General features: G+C 44.7%; 1 protein-coding gene across 1 annotated transcript; it reads right to left on the bottom strand.

The window, feature by feature from the left end:
- Positions 1 to 1,576: 1,576 nt before the first annotated feature.
- On the bottom strand, positions 1,577 to 23,262 carry RETREG2 (reticulophagy regulator family member 2). The gene is made up of 9 exons (XM_081201484.1): positions 22,588 to 23,262; positions 17,019 to 17,125; positions 13,020 to 13,050; positions 11,999 to 12,134; positions 10,588 to 10,672; positions 10,187 to 10,324; positions 9,309 to 9,403; positions 8,087 to 8,222; positions 1,577 to 4,603 (listed from the first exon to the last, which is right to left on the bottom strand). The coding sequence occupies exons 1-9, from the start codon at positions 22,839 to 22,841 to the stop codon at positions 3,924 to 3,926; spliced, it is 1,662 nt and encodes a 553-aa protein (XP_081057610.1). The 5' UTR covers positions 22,842 to 23,262; the 3' UTR covers positions 1,577 to 3,923.
- Positions 23,263 to 24,679: the final 1,417 nt, after the last annotated feature.

Genomic DNA, 24,679 nt, shown 5'->3' with positions numbered 1-24,679 from the left:
TTCCCCTAAAATTTGTGCTAGAGGACTGGGGACCTCATTTCATGCATACCTACACCACTAAGTGCTACACTGAATTACACCCTATGCCAAAAACACACTTAGATGCAGAAAATATATGAACATTTTGCCACATAATCTACCTAACTTGAAACATTTGTTACAAAATTGAACATGAAAAACTATCTTCCATATTTGTGTTGGGAATTAGTGGGGGAATGTTCAAATGAAAAAAGTAAGGTTGCAATTCTAAACACATTCAGCTGTAAACAAGCTATGCTGAACATTGTAGGGCTTACTTCTGCATAAATGTGGATATGTGAGCCATAATCTTACACTCAAATAAAAGCAGGCTTTTGTGAGAGCTACTGTATCACGCAGTGTGTCTGAGATAAGAAAACTCAGGCTCGGGCCCGAAATGCAATCCACCAAGCCTCACTATCTAATCCTTAGGACTCTTCTTAGCAGCCCCGCTTGAGTGTTTTTGCCGGGCTGAAATGTGTCCTAGCATTGTGATAATGCCCTTTGCTTGCCTGGATGTAGGATAGAAAGAACCTACAGTTCAAAGTTAAAATTTACAATCACCAGCACTAGCATGTGGTCCTTGGAAGCCTGCCTGAAGGGAATGCAGTCCATGGGCTGAAAACCATATATGCTGAAGAACCCAATGCACCTGTAGTAAATTAATTTTGCAAGCTTAGCACCATTTGTTTGGAAAGTCCATCTTTGCTGTGCATGGGGGCTGAACTCTGGGAACACTAGGTGTAGAGCCCATAGAATCAAAAGCAGCTAAACTGGATTAATCATCTTGCTTTGAGAATCTAGCAGAAAAGGAAGCTGAACTGACAACGGTTTCCACATTGCATGGAAGAACTTAGGTTAGATGAGTTAGGAGAGTTATAGCTGTATCTCTATTCCTTTAATTTACTCAGCTATCCAACCTCAAATGACACCTGCTGTTAATAGGCTTTACAGACTTCTCAGTTACCTTAGGGTAGCTGTTAAATGAGAGGCAATAAAGGGGAACAGCAGCATTAAGAAACCACCTCAAGCTGTCGTGTCCATTAGCATGAAGAGCAAAGTTCTATTCTTCACTCCAAATGCACTAGTTTTCAACAACAAACAAAACTGTATGGTACAGTATGCAATTGTGTGTATTCCCACCTAGATCCTGACATAGTACAAGGCACATGCTTACTACAACTTTGGGTGGTTGTGAGAACTGGAACTGAGAAGATACTAAAGGATATGATGGCTCGTGTAGCATTACTGCCTTCAGTTCAAGGTTGTGCCAGGTGCTCACCTACAGCAGTTACTGAACACTGGACATAACTTCCCGAATTTGAGCGAACAATGGCGTCTTAGTGGAGCTGCAATGCATGTGCAATGGAATACTGAATACTATCAGGAAAGACCATAACTAGGGTAATAACCATCTGGACATAGACTTAAAATGGCTGCCAGATCCCAGTGCATCAGGGATACCTGGGAAATTGAGAAAGGAGGGTTTCTCAAATTGAGAAAGGCGGGGTTTCTGGGTGATTGGATAAGATGAAGAGTTAGAACTTTTAACCCAAAATTCACATCTTTGAACCTTTTTTATTAAAAAGACTACAGTTTGTTTTAAATATTTAGCCATAGAATAAACACCGCTACACAGTTCAAAGCCCTCTGCTTTTCCTGGGTGACATCAGCAGCCTCCCAGCCCTTCCTCAAAAGGCCCCTATCATGGAGCATTATGGCGCTGTTGCCACCAAAGGAGAGGAAGACAGCTTAGAGCTTCAGAGAAAAACACAAACATATAACATGCCTCCTGCACCAGAATGGGAAAGCTAGGGCTTCTGGCTGGTGGTAGGGGTAGCAAAATTTGTGCTCAGGACACAACACAAAGGCGAGCAAGCTCCACACTCAGTGCTATGTGGCTGCCCATTCCAAAGTGCAGACATTAGGAGGAAGCTGTATTAACAGGCATCCTCCCCTCAACATTTGACTGGGGCTGGGATGGGATGGGGCAGGCAACACAGGTCAGAAAGGAAACCAACTCTGGAGAACAAGATCATTTTGCATTTCAAGAAAATCATTGCCCCATGACTGAAGGAACCTGAGACAGGCAGCCATCCTCGATACAAAGAGTGGGCCAGTGACTGACTCAGCAAGCGATGAAACTTGAAGGGTGCAAAAGGCAAGAACTGGGGTCTTGCAAATGTGCTTGGAATTGATTGGTGGCCCCTCTTGCTGAGAGGCAGCACCTTCACCTTGGTCATAAACTCTCAGAAGTGCAGTTTAAAATGCTGAGGCCTGCAGGGCAAGCTATCACAGCTTTAGGGCCTGCATCTGCAAAGCTGCAGTCACTTGTGAGAATGTGAAAGCGTCAGGAATCGCCTGGAAGTGCCCAGCTTGAAAATTTTCAACAGCAAGAAAATGGCCAATTCATGACACTCCCCAACCCACCCAGCTTCTCCAGCAATCATTGAAAAAGAGGCAAAAAATGAGATCCATTACTGGGAGCAAGCAGTATCCACTCAGCCGAGAACGCTATTACTGAAGACAGACTGCTGCCTCTTAACAAAGATACACACCCAATCGGGGGCATCTCTGTTTCCATTTAATTAAAAACCCACTTTATTATTGCAACTTAAAATCAATATTTGAAAGACTCAGCCATCAGATCCTAGAATTAATATTCTGCAAACCTGTGCAAGCAGCAATAGGTATCAGGGGCAGTAACCACCTTTGGAGAAAAAAAACCAAACAATCCTCCACTCCCATTTAGTCCCTCCCTTCTCCTGAGAACATAAATGGGCACACTACTCCAATTAGCAAAAGACTATAAAGAGTGAAACCCCTGAGGTTTCAAAAGTGATTTGAGAGTGGGAGTAGAGTGGAGATAAGCCTAGAGAGCTTGGAGTTGGAGAATGTTCTTCCCAATGTCCTACACACATCATTCCTTTTCAAGCTGCTCTGCTCTTTTCCCTAAGGCAAGGCTGAGGGCAGCAGAAGATTGTGCTCTGGCCAGGGTACATCATAGGGCAGAGCTGGCTCAGCTAGGCCTTAGAGAAAGGTGACAAGAAGTAGATATAAGGGGATTTTGCTTTTAAAGTGCAGCAGTGGAAGAGGAAGCTTTCAAGTCACTGCAAATTGCTTTGTGTTTTCCCAAGTAGATTAAAGAGCCTGCAGACAGCCTGGCCTTGGAGTTGAGAATCTACAGGACCAGACTACCCACTTCCTGGAGCCCAAATCAGGTGTCATATTCACACAACTGAATAAAGGAAATTGGGTTGTAGGGTGAAAGTTAAGGGAAAGGGCTAGTGCTCGGAAGTGCAAAAGCAGCTGCTATTCTTGTACAAGGTGGGCAGCAAAGCTCAATTGTGCCCCCTCATCTTGTCCTGACAGCAAATATACTCCACACGATGTCTCCTTTGAAGCCCTACTTCCCCTCCACCCCGAAATTTCTAACTCAAGGGAAGGAAACCCACCTCAACCCGTTTTCTCCATACCACCAATCCCTTCTCCCTCTCCCCAACTAAACAAACCAATGTTTTCATAAAAATATTTACAATGTAGACCCTCTGGCACCCCCCTCCATCCAATAAAACTGCTTTCCTTCCTACTGGGGGGGGCATGAACAGTGGGTGCGAGCAGCGGGGATATCTAGCTGAGGATGCGGCGTGCAAAAAAACAAAACGAATAGACAAAGACAGACAAATTGCAGCAGCAGACCAAAAAAGATTGCATCACCACTAGGAAGCATGGGCAAGACGCAACACCCTGCTTGGAAGGCCAACACTAGGAAGAGGACTCACTATTCCAGACATAACACTGTGAATGTGGATGTTTTGCCGTCCCCAGTCAGCACAGACCAAACTCTGCTGTGTGTTCACTTGTCCTTCCCTTGCAGCTGCAGAAATACACGGGAGCAGTGGGACCTAGGAGCTGGGCAAGGATTCTTCTTCAGGAGGGAGAGCTGGTGTCGCTTGAGCCTCTGTCTCTCCAGAAAGGCCAAGCTCTGCATCCATCTGCTCCAGCTCCCTCTGATCAAGCAGCTCAAAATCATCAGCTTCCTCCTCCTCCTCCTCCCCAGGCAGAGAGGCTGCCCCCACCTCCGCACTCTCAGACAGCTGGGCCTGGAAGCTCAGTCTCTCCTCGGGCTCAGTGGGCAGGAACTCAGAGAGAGAAGGCCCCTCGTTGTCCTCAGAGGAGCGGAGCAGGGCTGACAGGGTGTTCTGCACTACTGTACTGATAGCGGTGGTGACAATCTCTTGGCTCAGTGAATCGATGTGCAGCCCCAGGCCTTGGGCAGTGACAGGTTGGGGCTCCAGGGCTCCTCCTGCCACTGCCTGCCCGTTCCCGTTGAAGTGCGTATTTACAAAGTGCAGGGGTGAGGCCAGGCACAGGATGGATGTGTCTGAACTCATGGCTGCTGCCGCCACGCCGTCTTTCTCAGCAGAGTCCAGTTGGTGGGCAGTGTGGGCAGGCACTGCAAAGTTGTCATCCTCACTGGGTGGTCCCAAGTCTCTGGAATGAAACTCTTCCACAGAAGGAAACTCTGCCAAGTCCTTGGAGAAGGACTCTTCTGGCTCACTGGGAAGGCTCTGCTGGTCCAGATCTGAAAAGCATATTGGGAATATGAACATGGCCTCCCCAAACACCCCAGAATTCCCTGTTCTCAATCATCAATTGCCATTCCAAGCTCAGCTGCCAGTCTGTTTCTGAATACACTTACGGTACTTGCTTTTGTGTGCCTCCTTATCATCTTATCCTGACCTTGAACAGAAATGTTCTTTCCTATTCTTTCATTAACAGGTCAGTTGCTGCTGTTCTATAGCTGTACTCCCTGATTAAAAGTCACCAACCCCACTATGATCTTGCTACTGCTTTTCTTTCTTGTTCAATCATCTCACCAGAACAAATCTGAGCTGGTAAATGTATGCAGTATCATGCACGTTAATGCTGATGTATGAAAGCTGTGTATCATAGTGGCTATGAAGAGTGTGAATTCCTTGGTTTGAATCTCACTTTTGCCATGTACTCATTAGGTGCTTTAGATATACCACCACTATCTCATTCTCACTCCTGCCCCCTGCACTACAATATGGGGGCAATAAAAACATAAGAACAGCCTTGCTGAATCAGACCTAAGCCCCATCTAGTCCTGCATCCTGTTCTCATATGCCTATGAGAAATCCACAAGCAGGACATGAGTGAAACAGCACTCTTCCCTCTTGGAACTCCCAGCAACTGGAATTCAGACACACTAGTGGACGGTGAACAAAGCCATTGTGGCCAGCAGCCATTGACAGCTTTATCATCCAGAAATTTGTCTTTTAAATCCATCCACATTGGTGGCCATTACTACGTCTTGTTGGAACTAATTCCATAGTTTAAACTACGGTATGTGCTATGTGAACCTCCTCTTGTCTGTTCTGAATCTTCCAACATGCAGCTTCATTACATGTCCTCAGATTTTTGTATTATGAGAAACACCTCTCTTTCTCTACACCATGCATAATCTTACATTGCTTACATTTAATTGCATTTCCCATTTTAATGTCTACTTCTCCTTTTGAAGCCCATCGCAATTCCTTTCTGTTTTAACCACCCCTAACAATTTAGTATCAGCAGCAAACTTGGCTACCTTATTGTTCACTCCCAACTCTAGATCATTTATGAACAAGTTTAAAAAGCACCAGTACCAACACCAAACCTTGGTGGACCCCACTTCCTACATCCCTCTATTGCAGGCATGTCCAAAGTCCATTTTGGGGGCCTAATTCGGCCCTGCTGGTAGGTTTAATCTGGCCCCTGTGGCTGTTTATTTCCTGGGGCAAAATCCTAAAAAAAACCTCCACAACTTTAATCCTGAAAAAAGCTTAAAAACTTTGGTTGGCCCTTTGATCGGCCCTCATGGCCCTTCACTACATCAAATCCGGCCCTCTTTGAAAAAAGTTTGGACACCACTGCATTGGGAAAACCCTTCCTTAATTTCTACTCTCTGCTGTTTCTTAACCAGTCCTGATCTATAACAGCATGTCCTCTTATTTCACAGCTGCTAAACTTAATCAGGTGTCTTGGGCAAGGGACTCCATAGTCAATGGCTTTTTGAAAGTTTAAGTACACTATGTCAACTGGATCACTTCTTTCTCTCTCTCTATGTGCTTGCTGACATTCTCAAACACAGGACTTACCCTTGCAGAAGCCACACTGATTCTGCCTCAGCAAAGCTTGTCCTTCTATATGCTTGGTATTCCAATCTTTAATTATGCTTGCTACCAGTTTTCCCAGAAGAGACATTAAACTAACCACCCTGAAATTTCCTGGATTCCCCTGGATGGTTTGCCCCAAACAAGATGATCCTCAGCCTTAAGTGGCTTTCTCCCAGCAAACAGCTGAATAGCTGCTTTGCCACCTTTTAGACTTTAAGCATATATAGTCTGGTTCCATCCCGGCTGAAATGGAGCCTGTCCCTGGCTTGTCCCAGAACACTTCTCAGTGCTTAACAAATCCAAACCTCTCCACCAACTCATCCATACACTGAACTGCTCAACCCTGCCTGTCTAGCTGACCTTGTGCATGGAAAAGGTAGCATTTAAAATAAATCTACCGTGAAGGTCCTAGCTCTCAACCTCCAACTTAGCTACCTAAATTGTGTTTCCAGGGTTACATGACATTTCCCCACGTCATTGGTGCCAACATGCACCATGGCAACAACCCTGACCTATCATACAAGGTAGCTAGGATAACATGATAACAAAGCTGATGTGCTTCAAAGCACTCTATGGCACTATACAAACAACAACAATCATACTTAGCATTGCAGGCTGGGGCTCCCTGAAGTTACTCCACCAGGTTCTTCCTCATTGGTAAAGCCTCAGGAAAAGCTCTGCATGCTACTGCAGTGGAATTGGCTGCAACTGCTACTTCTAAGTGTGTAAATGAGCTATTATGGAACAAGACCCAATACTTTGGATTTTCACATACTACAACATCTATATAGTACAAGTGTTCTAGTTTCTGCATTAAAATACCGTCCTTTATGGTTTTCAATTTACACTGTTGTGTGTGGTTTGGGGGTAGGAGGCTTGCAAATGAATAAAAGTTATGCTCAGGGGAAAGGAAGCTCAGGTTCGGGGCCAGATGCAGCCTTCTAGGCCTCTCCATCTGGCCCTCAGGATTTGGTAAGGCTACACTTCCTACTTCACCACACCCTTCTCTGCCAAAGCCACACTTCCCACCAGCCCTGGTTTGTACCCTTCCTCGAGTGTTTTTGCCTGGCTGGGATGTGTCACTGAATTCTGATACTGCCTCTTGCTGGCCTGGATGGAGGAGAGAAATGGGTGTGCAAGTGTGCTTAGAAAGTAGCCTACTATACAGAGGCAAAATTTACATTTTCTGCTCAGTCCACCAATCACTGGGAGAGAGGAAATGCTGCCCTTGGTCTAAAAAGGTTGACCACTCCTGATGTAAGGCAAGGCTAGGGTGACAATGAAATTGGTTGAAGAAGTGGGTCTTTTTAGTTTACAGCCTCAAGGACTGCAATCCTCAGTGAAATATGTTGCCTTGGTAATGTCAGCTGTTCATCTTAGGTGGGGGAGAAGAGTATAGGGGGATCAAAGCTCAGGCAAGGAGAGCCTAGAGTGGACAGCTAATCCCTGAAGACTTAACAATGCTGCAGAAGAACTTGGGGCTGTTTGTGTGTGGCACCAGTAACCCCCATAGTAAGGGAGCTACTCGCATTCTCCCAATGGCCTGCAAGTTACGGAACAGTGCAGGATGTCTATCATCAATCAAGAAATAATAAAGACACTGGACTCTGCATGGTAACATGTAAAAATATAGTAAACAAGTACATCCATATTTCCTGGTAAAGACAGCTGTATTCAGGGGCCACTCAAAGTCTGGAAATCAGATTTGATTTTGGTCCTTTTCAGCCCAAAGTTCATCATTCTCATGAATTCTAAGCCCTACAACTACCCTTCATATCCTAGTTTTCATCTCTGAACACTCTAGAAGGGAACACAACTTGTACTCTACTACACAGTGGCCCCAAATAATATGCAGCATTTGGGTTTGGGGAGTAAGAAAATGGCACCTTCAGACACGTCGGTCAGCTGTGGTGTGGTAGCTCTGGAGACGGAGAAGCCTCCACTCTCTAGGATAGAGGCCTCCTCATCAGAGAGCTCAGAGTCTGTAATTGACAACGCCAGAGCTGTCTTCTTCACATCCACCTGCAAAAAGGAGGAGCGTGAGGACATTTTTGGTTCTTGTGGCTAAAAATCTCCACCTTACAGTGGAGCCACTAGGTCCCACCTGTTAGCCTAGAATCTCTGCCATCAGAGTCTGAGCCAATATTAACTTGGATTTCAAAGAGGGATGCACTAAAAATATTAACCTTTTACTGAATGGAAACAATGCATGGATTATCAAAAAGATGGATATTCCAATTACAAAAATTAGTTGTAAGATTAACTGTAGAGGAATCAGTGACTTGGGATTCTGCCATCTTATTTTCCGGATTTAAAATTGGACATGCTTATGTGCCTTAAACATTTAACCCACTTGACCCACTCTAACCAAACAGGAATTTGAACCCAGATCCAACATACCAGGTTGGTTATATATCTAATTAGTGATGGCAATAATGAGGAAGAACTATCCTCCAAGACTAACTCTTCCGCCTAAACCCTGAGAGATAGAGTGATTTTGGCTCTGAAAAGAAAGGTTGGAGAGTCAGAAGTTGGAGGGAGCATTTGGAGAGAGATGTCCCCTACAATGCCAACCTGACTACTCCTCTCTGTCCCCTCTGAATCTGAAGTATCATGCCAAGTTTCCAGGGCAGGCATCAAGGGTCAGGATGGATCTGCTAAGGGGCCACACTTCAGGAGTGGGACCACTGACGAGCCACCACTGGACATTCTCTGCCTCTTCATCATTGCAATCTCCTTGTTCACCTGCCTTTTGCTCTGGCCAAGACCACTGGGAAAGTGAGAAGGAGGGACAACAGATGCCAATACCTGCTTGTTCACTGGCTCTTTGCGCAGCAAGCACATAGGTGGTAACAATGACAAAAAAGAGCAGTTGGTGATAATAGTGTTGAGAAGATAAGGAAAGGCCCAAAGAAGTGAGGGTGGGGGAAGAAGGCCCTCCAAAACCTGCAAGTTCCTAAGTCAGAATGAATACAGTAGCCTTTATGAAGGGAACAAGTACAAGATCTCAGACCTTCCAACCCTGCAGGCAAACTCACATCACTTGAAAGAAATGAATTCTTGGGAATGAAGCTCAACACCAACATGTATCCCTTCCCATGCTCTTACCAGTGGAGAATACCCAGACAGCTCCGCCTCACTCTCACTTTCAGTCTCTGCCATCGGCTCATTGCCAGTTTCGGGCTCACTCTTTCCTTGACGCTCTGTTAGAAAACACATACAAAATGCTTAATGGGACATCAGTGGAACTAGTCCTATAAGAAGAGGACCAGGAGAATATTTCATCAGAAGCTTCATACAGACTGTGCTTCCTCACAGTACGGTGGTACCTCGGGTTAAGAACTTACCGTATTTTTTGCTCCATAAGACTCACTTTTTTCCTCCTAAAAAGTAAGGGGAAATGTGTGTGCGTCTTATGGAGCGAATGCAGGCTGCGCAGCTATCCCAGAAGCCAGAACAGCAAGAGGGATTGCTGCTTTCACTGCGCAGCGATCCCGCTTGCTGTTCTGGCTTCTGAGATTCAGAATATTTTTTTTCTTGTTTTCCCCCTCCAAAAACTAGGTGCGTCTTGTGGTCTGGTGCGTCTTATAGAGCGAAAAATACGGTAATTCGTTCTGGAGGTCTGTTCTTAACCTGAAATTGTTCTTAACCTGCGGTACCACTTTAGCTAATGGGGCCTCCCGCTGCCGCGGCGCCGCCACTGCACAATTTCTGTTCTCATCCTGAAGCGAAGTTCTTAACCCGAGGTACTATTTCTGGGTTAGCAGAGTCTGTAACCTGAAGCGTCTGTAACCCGAGGTACCACTGTATTGGACACTAATGCACATTAAAATCCAGCCATCTCCAGTGATTTTGGACCTCACCCCACTGGACTGAATGCTCCTAGCTAGCCAGCCCAGTTTCTAATTTTTACTTGCTGGGACTAACATCCTGTATCCTATCATCAAAAGCTATGCATTTCAGGTACTGTGGAGCTGTTGTCTTACTTTTCTTTTCGTGTTTAAGATGCAAGGTATCCACCTTCATGCTGTAATCCAGTTTCATCAAAATGGGCTCCAAGCGTGTGTACATCCTCTGGATAAGTTCATGGTATACCACCAGCGGCCACAGCAAGATACTGAGCACTGGAGACAGTCCAGAAAGTGTTAGAAGCATATATTCTCAGAGACAAAGAAGCAGTCAATTTCCCAAAGGATACTCAGTGTCCAGCCATCCACCAGCTGCGCCTCATTAAATTCAATCTGTGTCCCTGTTCCCCACAAGGTGTCGGAACTATTATGTGCTTTTAATTTCTTTTAAATGAGCTGGATAAAGAAAATTCCTGGGCATATGCTTAGCTAAGTCACATGTCTAGTTTTAAGGGATAAAACAGCCCAGTTATACTCACAGACAATGTAGGAAATCATGATTCCAGGAACATAGTGTCCTACTATCGCTAAGATCAAGCATCCTGAGCAGACTCTGGCACAAAACTGGAAGTACAAGGCAAAAGGAGATAGAGAAGAAAGGTTTAGCACAGTGGAAGCATTCCCAGGACAGCCAATAAGCCACCTTTGCAATGGCTCAAGAGATGCCCCCAATCCCAGAGAGCCTTGTTCTAATTAATAACTGCTTGTATTCATCCACACAGCCATTTTGAATGCTTTGAGTATCTGCCATGCCAGAACGATTGGCTACTCTTTTGCTCCCGGGTGCTGCTGCCAGGTAGTGTTATAACAGAGCCGGGTGGGGATCCAGAAGTACCTGCAACAGCAAGCTGCATGTCTGAAAGTAACTGACAAATGGGCAAATAGCTGACTACAAGAGGAAAAAGCCTGACTTTTTCTATGCCGATCCCAACACTCTGAAAGGAGTATGTGTTTGATTCACTATTAGGCTGTCAATGGAAATGGAAGAAATTTGCCACTGGCAAAAGATACTGGAACAGATTTCAGGACTTCCCTCATACTGAGATAAAATAAGGCCCATACATTACTCCCCTCTCTACCTGCCTTCCCTTTAACTATCGTGACTATATAATATAAGGTAATGCTTTCGCCTCCAAGGACAGGCCATTAATTAATCAATAGAGAGAGCTGCTTGCCATCTATGCTCATAAATCCCAGACACTACAGCAAGAAAATCTGAATTCTGCTCAGGGCCAGAACTGCTCATTTACTGCTTATATGGAGCAACTGCTGCAAGCAACAATCTCACATTTCAATGCAGGAATGAGGCCATCACATGGAAATGCACCTCTGCGATGAAAGACAAATGTCAAGAACAGAGTTACAACACAAATATATCACATTATGCATTTTGGATTACTAAACAGAACTGGGTGACAGCGGAGGAAAAAGAAACAGAGAAGTGACATCTACAAAGCAACATCAACACGTATGTGCGGGCTAAGGGTATGTCTGCCCTCAGCTGTTTTTCTCAGGATAGTTTCTGGAACACACTGTACCTTGTCTGTACTGGCATACTTGGTTAAAACCCTATTCCCATTTTTTGTTTCCACATATATTGTGAAAAATACTAGATTCCCTTAAAATTGCTGTTTGGAATACAACGTTTACACCACATGTTGTTGTGTATGCACATCCTTTCTTAAACTGAAGCAATATCCATGTAGAAAAAATAACCCAGTGTGAAGAAGCCCTAAGTGCTAGGAGCAACTGTGAATATGTATTTGTATTTGAATAAATGTATTTGAATATGTATGTATGTGTTAACAAGTCACGGCCCAAAGGCAGCATGGGGGAAAGTAGCCATGTTCTAGGATTTTCCCTGAGAGGGCCTGATGACTCCCAGCTTACCTTAGCAGGGTTTTGCCTCTTGTATTGCAGCAGCTCCTGAAGGTACAATCTGAAGGTAATCCAGCTCTCTGCCAGGAAACGACAGAGCTCTGGGACACTTAACAAGTGAGGCTGCGCTCTTGCCATCTCACTGTCACTACAGGGATGGAAACAATGTATCAGCACTTTAGACCTTCCAGGTACGCTTGCCACAAGCAACAGAGAATCACTTCCTGCAGGCAGTATTAACAGAAAGCTATCAAAGTTGTTGTGGAACAAAGTTATGGCCAAATGTTGACCTCTTTCAATTGTTCCATATGTGTAAGTAATTCAGCTTGCCTCTCCCCTCATTGGTTCCTCCAACTCCCCCAGAGCCAATTTGTGGGGTGGGGGAAAGAGAGGAGGGAAAGCCACAAGCAAAGTTCCTGAGCAGGGCTTTCACCAATGGTTCTGGTTAGGTGAAGCCCACCCAAAAGGGGCAGGATTCAACTAACTAGTCCTGCTAACAGGGACTTGCACAAGAACCTCTGCCTGTGGAATAGGACTCCCTCCCCACAGGGAAATCAGCAAGGGGAAGACTGGGAGACCCTCTCAGAACAGGGGCAGGGGGAGATGGGGAATTGTTCTGTCTGAGAAACTGAAAAGCTTGTGCTGATGAAAAGACTGCCACGGCACAACTGTTAATTCCTTCCTACATTCCTTTCTTGGAACCCCATGTCTCCTAAGCCTCAGGTGGCATTTTCCGGACAGACATCCATCCAGTAGGTGACGACTACAATTGAGCGCCTCCTCTTGGCCTTGAAATGCCATTAAATCCTGAGAAGAAGGCATCCATCCGACTCTTCCAATTTCTAGAAACCGAAAAGAGAACCAAACCTGACCCCATTAAGGAAGGGAAATGAGTAAGGAGCCCTACAAACCCATTTGGGGAAGCACTTTTCAGGTCATGACACAGGTCAAAATACTGAGTAAAAGAGAGCAGGCAAGGCAGAAGGGTGGCAAGAACCATCTCCACTATGAAGACAATACAGAGCAAACCTACCTGTCTCCTCTAGGTTCCTCCAATGGCTGCACTGCAGGAGAAAGAAGAAAAATATAATTCAGCTAAGGAGTAAGTGAAGTGTGACAGTTTAAATGCTAGAGGTTACTTCCTTCAGCAGCCTGGCCTTCAGCACTTAGAGCATGATAGCTCACTTGGTTAGAGCAGGGCGCTGATAACACAAACCTGCAACCTTGGTATTATCAGCACCATGCACTAACCAACAGAGCTATCATGTTCTATGTAGCTGCGCACACACAACTACAGAAGATCTGCATTGTTTGATGTCCCAAGACATACTCCAACTGACAAAATTGCAACTGGGGAAGGGGGAGTTCTGAAACTGAGCCCAGCCCACCTCTGCTGAGGAACTTTCTCATAGCTCTGGCCAACAGGTTTGAATAGTAACATATTTTGCCAGTAAGCAATCACCAAAGTCTGAGCAAACTCAAAAAACAGGTGGGGAGGGTGCTCTGGGCAGGGTTGTTGGTACCAAATTTGATATGTGAGACTCTCAGGTAGCTTCTTGTATTATTTCCACAAGCGTTTCTCTTATTCTTGTGTTTAAATACACTTTGGAAAGAGACAGGGATCACATAAAGTTCCAGGGTGCAAAAGTATCTGTGTCCTCATTCCAATGTCACCTCAAATCACACTTCTATACATGCATTTGGCTTTTCCTCTGCTGTACACCCTACACTCATCAAAGAGGTCAGCACTTTGAACAAACTTCCTGAACTGATTCAGATGTAATCAAAACTGAGAAGGTATATGCTACATCAGGCTTCCTCAGCCTCGGCCCTCCAGATGTTTTTGGCCTACAACTCCCTTGATCCCTAGCTAGCAGGACCAGTGGTCAGGGATTATGGGAATCGTAGTCTCAAAACATCTGGAGGGCTGAGGTTGAGGAAGCCTGTGCTACACAAACCACACATTTACTCAAATAACGGAGTTTGGGCACAGGATTGGAATTTTCTTGATGTAGAAGTTGGATTGCCTTGGGACACAGTATGAAGAAACCTTGGCTTTGGTTTCTTGAAAGCAGATTTGTTGGGTGTTTATCTTGGAGTGGATGTGTTGAATAATTTTCTACATATAGCTAACAGATGAAGAATCAGAAGTTCTCATTTTCTCACCCCCCCTTTTCTTCTTCTTTTTTCTTCATCTTGTTTTTCCCCTTTTCTTTCTGATTTGTGTTTTTATTTAGGATAGTTTTTTAGTCTTGATAAAAAGATACCTGACATCAATCTTTGTATTTTCTTCCAAATTTCAATAAAATATATTATGTGAGGAAAAAAAGAAACCTTGGCTTTACAAAACCACCCAGGGAGCTCCTTAAAATGTGACCTTTGTTTGAGCCTAGTTGTAGAGAAGATGTGTGAATAAGCTCTTTTGCATTAGAGATTTGAAGCTAGAATTCAAAGCTCATCAGATATGACTATCTAGTGTAGCTGATGTGCTATGCTGTTATAATGTGCAGTCAGCTGCACACAGTCTGTACAAGCTACAGTGCTTGGGGCTAGCTCAGGGCTTTCCCCTGGGCCACATACACAGAGCTGACAGGCTGGTGAATAGAGCAGTGGAGCGGCGGAAAGCAATCTTGTTAAGTCTGTGACCCAGATTCCAGGCAATCAGCCCTAACAGAGGGAGCCAATCACCATCTTCCTCGGGCAGCAGAGATTCTGGTGGGTACTCAGGCATTGCAGCAGCCACTGCCCACATGAAAAATCTTGGGCCCATTTCAGGAGTGTGAAAAGCTACTATTGTTAACACAGAAGCCTGGCTGTAATGTTTGTTTACGGCAGCTCCAAATACATGGGCTACTGTGCTTGCCTGTTATTTCAGTACTGTTGCTTGCCAGAGTGCTGAATCCAGGCATCATGTACTGGGGCAGCAGGAACGCAACTGTTTACACCATGCCGTTTTGTACCTCCTAATGCACCAACAAGAAGCTAATGCAGCCTTTGACTTTGTTAGCTCTGGCAGGGGCATTGTGCTGCTCACTTAACAATTGCTTCCCCTTGTGTAGCAGTCTTATGGGCCTGAAAGATCACACAGAAATCTCAGTCCACTGCAACAGCAAGTTATTAACCTTGAATCCACAGTGAATTTCTCAGTACAGTCTCTCTATGAATTTGGCTGTATTCTGCATATGAAAAATGTTCACTATGTTCAGAACTGCTCTTCTTGGTCCTTCAAACAGGGAGGAAGCTGCATTCCTATTTAATGATACAGCTCCAATACAATTCATAAGGATAACAACAGAATCTGCCTGGGATCTAATCAGGATGACTGTGTCAGTTATGAGGGTCAACATTAGATGCTTCTTGGATAGGTGGCTTGTCAGTTGATCTTACATAAACCAAGTTGGATAGTAGTTCTGCTCACCAGGTCGTTTAACAAAAGTAGGAAGAAAATAACCCTCAGCTCACCATGGCTGGCCTACTATTTTGTCTTATGTAACCCCACAGCAACTCTACTCTTTGCCAGCAGTTATCTGGAACAAAACAGCCTTAACTTAACTCAAGTAATATTTAACATAAAAATAAAATGATGCTGATCCTGCTACTCTACAGGAAATTCCTCCAGCACAGGAAGATTAAAGCAGAAATCCGTTGCTTAGAGTGATATTACTGGTGCTTTGCATCATTCTGTGACATGGGAAACCTTCCAAAAATCACAAAGTGAAACTGACATGATACACCTTACTGCACAAGAAGAGTGTGTGATCCAATTTTCTGGGCTGCAATGTTTTTACAAGTCCTGCTTGAACAGGGCACCTAGGTCTCTGTTTTTCTAAACCACTCCCTGCCAGTATTTTGTTTACGGTTTGATGTCTGGGCACAACAGGGCTGATTAAGTGAATTCAATATTAAATCCAGACAATAGACTCCCTCTAACATCTTGTGATCAGCTTCTCTCTTGGAGGATTGAAGACATTGTGAAACATCATATATACTGATTAATGAAAACCAGACTCTGCAAGTTGTTGCTCATATGTGTCCTAAAAAGTGTCCCAAAAAGAGTTAATTAGAGATTCCACCATGTGGAAAGACACAGCCTCTACCATAAGTGTGGCTAACCCCACATTGTGGGGACCTGATCCCGCCCCCAAGCAAATTTTTATGGCTTACAAAAACTACACCAATTTGGCAGTGGCAAGAAGAAGAAATCAAAGTAGATACAGCACTGAGATGAAGATGGGGATACAATTTGCACACACCCCCCCCGAGCAATCATTCAATGAGTGGAGAGATTTAAACCACTGCCCCCTTTGATAATCTGCCCTTCCAATTGAGAAGGGAAGCTGTTTCTCTGTGTGCAAAAGAGAGAGTGGGGTGACTCACTTCTGGTTACACTCGCTGCTCTCATGGGACCCCTGGAAGGTTGGTCAAGAACAAATACAGACCTTGGGCGAACAAAAGGCTAGCCACTGGTGCTCCACATGCTGAGCTCACCAGGGGTATATTTCTTGAGGACAGTGAAGGAAAGACATTAGACATTGTAGGCCAACACCACATAGTTGCCTGGTTCTGACTCAGGCACTCATGATACCACTTATTTAATCCAAAATTTGTCAAGACTTGCAGGCAGTTACATCCACACTCCTTAAGCTCTAACTGTACAAAACAAATTGCTACATTTAATCTTTCAGCCAAACAGCATTTCTCACATGACTGCCCTCAACAAACAGAAATGTGCTCTAATGTGCATTCTCAACATGAGCAGAAGCAAAGAGATGAAAAAAAAAAACAAAAAACGCCAGCAAATATTAACCAAGTGCCTTTAGTCCAAAGAACTCCAATTACTTGCTACTTTTTATTCAGTATAGTACAGCAAAAAAGGGGGGAAGTGTTAGTTCAAGGCTTGATCAGCAGGAAATCACAGCAGGACAGGAAGCAATGAACTGAACTTGGAAGAATGCAAGAATCAACCAAGATTATCCCTGCTCCAGAAGTACACCACTTCCTTTACTTGTACAACCTTCACTACTTCACTTACCTGAGAAATCCAACAGGAATTGAGGCTTCCATCTCTCCAACAGGAGAACACCAATAAAGCCCATGCTGAGGAGGAATAGAGGACGCAACGAAGTGGAGGAAAACAGCCTGGAAAGTTACAGGGACAAAGACAAAAGTTAAAAGAGGCCATCGCACACTCACTCATTTCACAGAAATTGCTGAGAAAGTACCTGCACATTTTACCCCATAACTTCCTTTCTAGGAGGGCTACAGACTTACTTACTTACTTATGAAAGCTCAGTATCTGGGGCATCAGTTAAAGCCCTTGCAGGTGCCTTGGCACTAGTCAGTGGCCCTTAATCTAGGCCGGGCACAGGCAAACTCGGCCCTCCAGATGTTTTGGAACTACAACTCCCATCATCCCTAGCTAACAGGACCAGTGGTCAGGAATTATGGGAATTCCAGTCTCAAAACATCTGAAGGGCCGAGTTTGCCTATGTCTGATCTAGGCCATATTGTGCCAAATGCTAGAGTACATTTCAAAGTTTTCAAGGTCCAAGTCCAACACTATAGACCAGTGTCCTATACAGTGGTACCTCGGGTTAAGAACTTAATTCGTTCTGGAGGTCTGTTCTTAACCTGAAACTGTTCTTAACCTGAAGCACCACTTTAGCTAATGGGGCCTCCTGCTGCTGCTGCATCACCGCTGCACGATTTCTGTTCTCATCCTGAAGCAAAGTTCTTAACCCAAGGTAATATTTCTGGATTAGTGGAGTCTGTAACCTGTAGCGTATGTAACCTGAAGTGTATGTAACCCGAGGTACCACTGTAATAAATTTCAGGAGGAAAGTCATTAGTGAAAGCGATTTCCACTTGGATGACATAGAAGATAGTTTAGAAAGAGGAAACATCAGTAAACATCATGTGCACATTGGCACATGTCTGCAGAAGCTATTTTCCAAAATGACTGTCTGTCACTCTGCTGCAGCTCCTATCTCATGAAGAATGACATCCATAAAATTTATGTCAGATTATAAATTTTTAGGTAGTCCAATGATAGCCAATTTTAGAAATTATATTATTCTAATATAACAAATAATTAAGAGCCAACAAATGTAGAAAAGAATAAGGAACTGGGTTTGTGCAACCCAAACTTGCTTTGGACCACAATGGTTATACCCAAATTGCATTTGGTCTAGCAACACAGTGCTTGGACACAAGAAACTGTGTGGTGTGAAACTATGCCAACGACAACCAAAATGTGTAAAAAAATAAGATGGAACTTAGGAACCACCAAACCATATACTCACACATCCAGCAGTAGAGTTGTACATATTTTGACAATTATTGGTGTAACTGATAGCACCTTGCTACTCCAAAAAGCATTGGGCCTGACGTGATTCTATGCTGTCCGATAGAGGGTACCATCCTGCAGATGTGGGTGTATGATTTGTGATATACCAAAGTTTATTGCATCCCTTCCCCAGTTCTTTATTCTTTTCTATGCGTGTTTGGCTATCATTGGCAATGGCTTAGACCAACACATTTGACAGTGTCCTGTGTTTAAAAAACTTGCATTGGATATGAGTCTATGAGTCTGTCATCTCTAGATAACATTCTCCTGCATGTGTGGGTCTATGATTTGGGGTGGCCCAAACCACAATTTGAGGTGGAAACACCAAGTTCCTAATTTTTTTTACACATTTTGCCTATTATTGACATAAACACACTGAACAAAAGTGTTGGGCAAGAAATGAATTAATGCACTCTGACAAAATATACTCTTCTGTTCACCCAAAGCTTATTGTGGGAATGGGATGCGCACCCCTGTTCCTTTTTATTTTCTAACTATTTGAGCTATCACTGGCAGAAGTTCACATCCTTGAACGTGTTGTATACAACTTCCAACTGAAATCTATTATAGGCACTGGATTTCTATGCATCGGACCATGAGTGTACAGTTTAGAGACCTGTACTCTGTGTAATTAAAGGTTTAAAAATTACAGGCATCCAGTCAACTAGAAAAATGATGTTGGTGGCACCTAGTAATTTGAAATATATTAGCCCGAGCATATAAAGGTAAAGGTAAAGGTACCCCTGCCCGTACGGGCCAGTCGTGTCCGACTCTGGGGTTGCGCGCCCATCTCGCTTAAGAGGCTGGGGGCCAGCGCTGTCCGGAGACACTTCCGGGTCACGTGGCCAGCGTGACAAGCTGCATCTGGCGAGCCAGCGCAGCACACGGAAACGCCGTTTACCTTCCCGCTAGTAAGCAGTCCCTATTTATCTACTTGCACCCAGGGGTGCTTTCGAACTGCTAGGTTGGCAGGTGCTGGGACCGAGCAACGGGAGCGCACCCCGCCGCGGGGATTCAAACCGCCGACCATGCGATCGGCAAGTCCTAGGCGCTGAGGTTTTACCCACAGCACCACCCGCGTCCCTATAGCCCGAGCATGGCGGGTACCTAAAAAATATGCTGCTGGCTTCTTTTATGTTATGCTTTCTTCTCTTTCTAGCCCTGTATGTATTACTGTTTGACTCCAGCCTGTGAATCTGCTCTGCTGACAGTCAGCTCATTGTCTGCAAGAGTAAACAGGATGTTTCCCCCCCCCCCCAGCTGTATGCTGGATTCCACCACACGGGCTTGTTCAATGTTGCTGTGTGCGCAGAGGCAGGATAGGCAGAAAACAAGGAATGTGCTAGCACTACAGTTCTCATCCACTGCAGGCTTAACAACAGCACAGCTTGTAGGGCTTACTCCCAGCCTGGCACATTGCCAGGGGTTACTACTAAGCTACCAGGCCCAAGCTGGGGATAGTATGAACCATGTGGGTTGTACACAGTGGGTGCACAAATTCTAAGTAGAAACACTCCTGGGCGAGTCTCCAATTATCTGCAGCTGCTAGTAGCAGTCCATGTTTATCACAAGCCAAGTCCTGGAGGCGCACTTGGCACCACCCGTGCGTCAGGGAGAGGTCTGTTTATACTTTGAGAGTGAAGAGGGAAGTCTACATGACGCTAAACCCAACCAATGTTAAGTCCCACATCCTAAGCTTGTGACTGCAATCCTTGTTAGATCAAGTGTAGAAGAAACCACAAAATATGCCTCAAAGCGAAGCCTTCTTGGGTCCACCAGGGACTTAATCAATCCATGACTGCACTATGGCCAGGGGCAACAGAATTTCATCCATACAAGACCAGCAGTAGTCTCAGACAGACAATTTCAAGGAGAGAACCCCACTACTGACTCATGCATGCAGCTTGTTCTATACTCTTCTCTATAGCTCATAGGCAGAGTACATGTGTGGCATGTAGAAAGTCCAATGTTAAGTCCCTGCTATCGTCAGTTAAGAGTCTCAGGGACTAGGGCTGGGAAAGTTTTTGACTTGCGACTCTAGAGTTTCTCTGCCAGTGAAAGTAGTAGACCATTGACCTGCTGAGCCCAGTACTGACTCCCTGTAAAGTAGATTCTTATTGCTGAAATAAGCAAGTAATCCAGGGGGAAGGGTGTTGAACTTACTTTTTTACCCCCAGACATCTGGGATGAATTTTAACAATTAGATAAGCAAAAGTTTGCTACAGGAGGGTGCAATCATTTTTTCACTAGACGTCTGGACCCAACATCCTTCCACTCCCAACGATAATTATAACTTGAGGCACCATTCTGGATTTGTTTATAAAGGATATTGAAAACTGCTCCAAAATGTAATGTTAGTGCCAAGTAGGAGCAAATGAAAGTTTCCCATGCTTTCCTATCTTTTAAATCACTCATGTCATCTCACAATTTTTGCAGATCTACACGAAGAAGCAAAGATGTTATGAGTTTCTTTGACTAAGCTTTCAGGGTCCATTATTTTAAAGTCATCTGCCTCCCTTCATAGTGCACAGGAAAGAATCTTTAGAATTGCCACTTTTCTCATACTAATGAAGAACCACAAAAGAAGGATTTACATTGCTTTTATGATTTGTTGTTGTTTCCAAACAGAAGCTTCTAGATTGCTAGAGAGTGATACCAAAATTGGGCAAAAGTATGGTGTCCAGAGATCTGCTGGTTTTAAAGGTATCTAGCAATTCTTTTTTAACTTTCAGAAGATAGGGCCAAGAATCCAAAAGTCAGATGACATTTAAAGGCCCATCTGAATTACTTTGGGGCTGCAGTAGTGATCCAGACAGTCATACAATCATAATGCACATTCCACCCACTATCAATTAGCAATTCATCTCAGTGTTCCTTCACATTGCTCTTACTTCTGGGAGAAGTGCTGCTCTTTTCAGAATGACTCCAACTTGTGGGGGATGTCCCTGCACACCTGTGCCTCCTTTAAAATAGGATAATCCTGGGCCATGGAGGGAATTCACAACCAAATATCCTCCATTCTCAAATGCTTTATTGCTCATATCAACTTTGATCTTTTACACATGCACTGTGTAGTTTTACCTGTTGCAAGGCCTTTCCACCACCATTGCTTAACTACATTTTACCAGATCTCTCCCTTGCAACTACCACTCAACTTCACAGCCCTAGATTCCCTTCCACAACTGCAAATTTCTTACCTATTCCACTTTCCTCAATTCCTCATACTAGCCTCCCCAGTACCTTTCCCCACAATTCCCTAACCTCAAGAGACCTATTTCCAAATGTCCCAACCAAAATCTTTGCACAAATTGTATGTGTGTTTTGATTGATTTGGGGAGACCTTGGTCCAAACTCCAGCTTACTGACTTGGGCAACTGATTATTACTAAGCTCAACCAACCCTACAGGGTTGCTATGAGAATAGCCAGAGAAACCCTATACAGTGGCACCTCGGGTTACATACGCTTCAGGTTACAGACTCCGCTAACCCAGAAATAGTAACTCGGATTAAGAATTTTGCTTCAGGATGAGAACAGAAATCGTGCTCCAGCGGCGCAGCGACAGCAGGACGCCCCATTAGCTAAAGTGGTGCTTCAGGTTAAGAAGAGTTTCAGGTTAAGAACGGACCTCCAGAATGAATTAAGTACTTAACCCGAGATACCACATACATAGGTAAAACATAATCGCATGGGGCTATCAACTTATTCCAGAATAATGCATGGCAGATACTCAGAATGAAACAGAATGGCTATTCCTAAGCAATCCTACCCTTGACCCACATCAGAAAACGCTACCCTAAAGCTGCCACACAGGCCCACTTCACACCAGACTGGCAATTCCTTTCCCTTAGAAAGCTTCCCTGCAGACAACTGGAAGATTATGAGGAGCACAAGCTTATCCACGTTTACTCTGAGGTAAGTCCAACGATTTCAATAGGGGTCTACTCCCAAGTAAGCACGCGTAGGAGAACAACTCTATGTGGTATTAAATTTGCAGCAGGATAGGTGACCCTAGGCCCGGGGCTCTCTTGCAGCCTGGCCTGCTTCCTCTCGCCAAGAGAGAACCGGTCGCCCAGCTGAAACCACGTCAGGCGCATCCACGACCCCATCTACCTGCCGGCTCTACTTTCAGCCCCCTTCGCGCGGTTCCTAACCGCCGCCGCTGCCACGCACGTGAACAACACCCCCCCCGCGCGCGCTACCTCCCGGGGCCCCATCCTGCGCCCCACCCCCGTAGTGGCCTCCGCCTCCTCTCACCACAGAGCAGCTCCGAGCGCGGCGGCCCCGGCCAGGCTCTGCGGCGGCCTCTCCCAGACCAGTAGCCGCTGCACGGCGGCCACCGTCGCCTCCCAGCCCCTCAGGCGCCGCCTCAGGTGGACGGCCAGAGCCAAGACCTCCTGCTCCTCCTCCTCTTCCTCCTCGCCTCCGGCCGCGCAGCCACCGAGCACCGGCACCGGCTCCCCTGCCTCTGCCGCCGGGACATCCGAGCTGCCGCCGCCACCGCTCGCCATCTCTTCAGCCACCGATCAGGAAGGGGGCGGGGGAGGAGCGAGGAGTCCTCCTGACAGCCGCGGCCGGAAGCAGCCGTAGCAGCCATACAGACGCCGAGGCGGAGCGACTCAGCGATCACGTGCATCGGCCTCGGAGCGTGAAGCGGGATGTTTTCATGCGACACGCATGCGCAAGCCGCTCAGTCCCTACTATTCAAGAATAGAGATAGAAAAAGTTAAGAGGTGCTACTATTCGGCTTCCTGAAGAAATAGAAATCCTGGGGTTTCTTTTGAGGCTGTTTCAACCTTCCGCTTCTAGGGCGAAAAGGAAAAGGCCGTCTATTGGAAAACCATGGAGAAATTATAGCTACGGGTGGGCTGCGGAGTATGCCCGCCGCTCCCTTCTAAAAAGAAAATAAAAACCAACAAAGAAGGGACGGGTCGTATTCTTTTTTAACTCAGGTTATTTCGTTTGGAAAAAATGTATGTGTGTGTGTTTAAAGAAGGGTTTAAAACGTTTTAAGAATTGCTCTGCTAATAGTAACACAATCCATTGTCCTTATATTGCAGGTGGGGAATATGGCAGTGACAGTGGCTTCTGACAGCTTTCAGCGTAGAGGTGGAGCGAAGACGAAACATTTCTCACTAAAAATAAAATAAAATGCACGCCTCACAATACTGCAGTATTCCAGAACCTATATTAGCACAACATATTAATTAGGGCAACAAAAATGTCACAAAATGGCATGCAAGCTTTTGAGTTCTCCAGAAGTCTTCATCAGGCAAAATGGTAAACAGCAGGGTGGGTGGGAGAAAATGTAGACTGGTAGCAAAGCCACAAGGTATCTTGCAAAAGGCTTAATGATGCACTCGTGGCTTTACCTAACTCCCCCCCCCCTTTCCCCTGCTTTGTTTACCATCTAGTCTGATGAACAATTTCTGGAGAACTAAAAAGCTTACGCGTTAAATTACTCATTTTTTATTTTCTTTTTTGAATAACTTTTTACTGCGTTTTATAAACAATAATGTTATACAAATAAGTATACCAAGTTTTCTCATGCCATTTGTATATCACAAAAATAGCATAATAAATGTAGAGTAATATCTACAACATATGGTTCATTATTAGTAGTGAATGTGTAAGTTCTTGGTTCATGAATTGGTTTAAACAAAGGGGAAACAGGATAGAACAGAGTTAACAGACAACATTCAACATCACAAACCAAATGCCTAATCAGGAGACCTCTTGGTTGTGCTTAGATTTAAGTATGAGTAATAGTCATTTTTAATTACTCCTTTATGTGAATGAGCACAAAGAATGCTGGTGACTTGAAGTACATCTAATAAACTGAAGGACTGTTTTGTGAACACAGCCTAACAGAGCAGTTGAAGAAATGAGAAACAGACTCTCTTGGAAAAATAAAATCCGAATTCCTCTACTGCTGGTGTGATCGTTACGGGTGTAATATTTTCATTGCCAGGTTGCCTGCCAGGCTGTGGTTACTTGTATTATAGAGGCATTGTATAAACTTCAGTTCTTTATTGAGGCTGTTCATGCTGCTGTTTTGAATTTTTGTAGGGACTAGAAATAAATTGGGAACAGTAACCAACTTCAACCTTGTGCTTTGGGAAGTGGAACCAAGAGCGAATCCTGGGATTCCTCTCTCACCACTTCTGTTTGTGCAGTGTGCTATTAACTGCCTTCAGAAAAGTAATGTACACATGTGGCTCTGGTCATATCGGAGTTTATGGCATTTCAGACACCCAATGGCTTGGTGGTAGTAGATATTAGTTCACCTATACAAGGCCAGAATCATTTTTAGCATAATATGTTGTTGTCTGATGGATGTAAAGAGAAA

Source organism: Podarcis bocagei (genome assembly GCF_964188305.1).
Source record: "Podarcis bocagei genome assembly, chromosome: 1".
Lineage (NCBI taxonomy): Eukaryota > Metazoa > Chordata > Lepidosauria > Squamata > Lacertidae > Podarcis > Podarcis bocagei.
Note: the sequence above shows the minus strand (reverse complement) of the source record. Positions and strands in the feature narration are given on the sequence as shown.

Coding starts and splice junctions, on each gene's coding strand:
- RETREG2 (XM_081201484.1), bottom strand. CDS start 22,841: ATGGCGAGCGGTGGCGGCGGCAGCTCGGATGTCCCGGCGGCAGAGGCA. Junction 10,673..11,998: donor AGAGGCAAAACCCTGCTAAG/GTAAGCTGGGAG, acceptor TTGTACTTCCAG/TTTTGTGCCAGAGTCTGCTC. Junction 9,404..10,186: donor TCTTAAACACGAAAAGAAAA/GTAAGACAACAG, acceptor GTTTTCTAACAG/AGCGTCAAGGAAAGAGTGAG.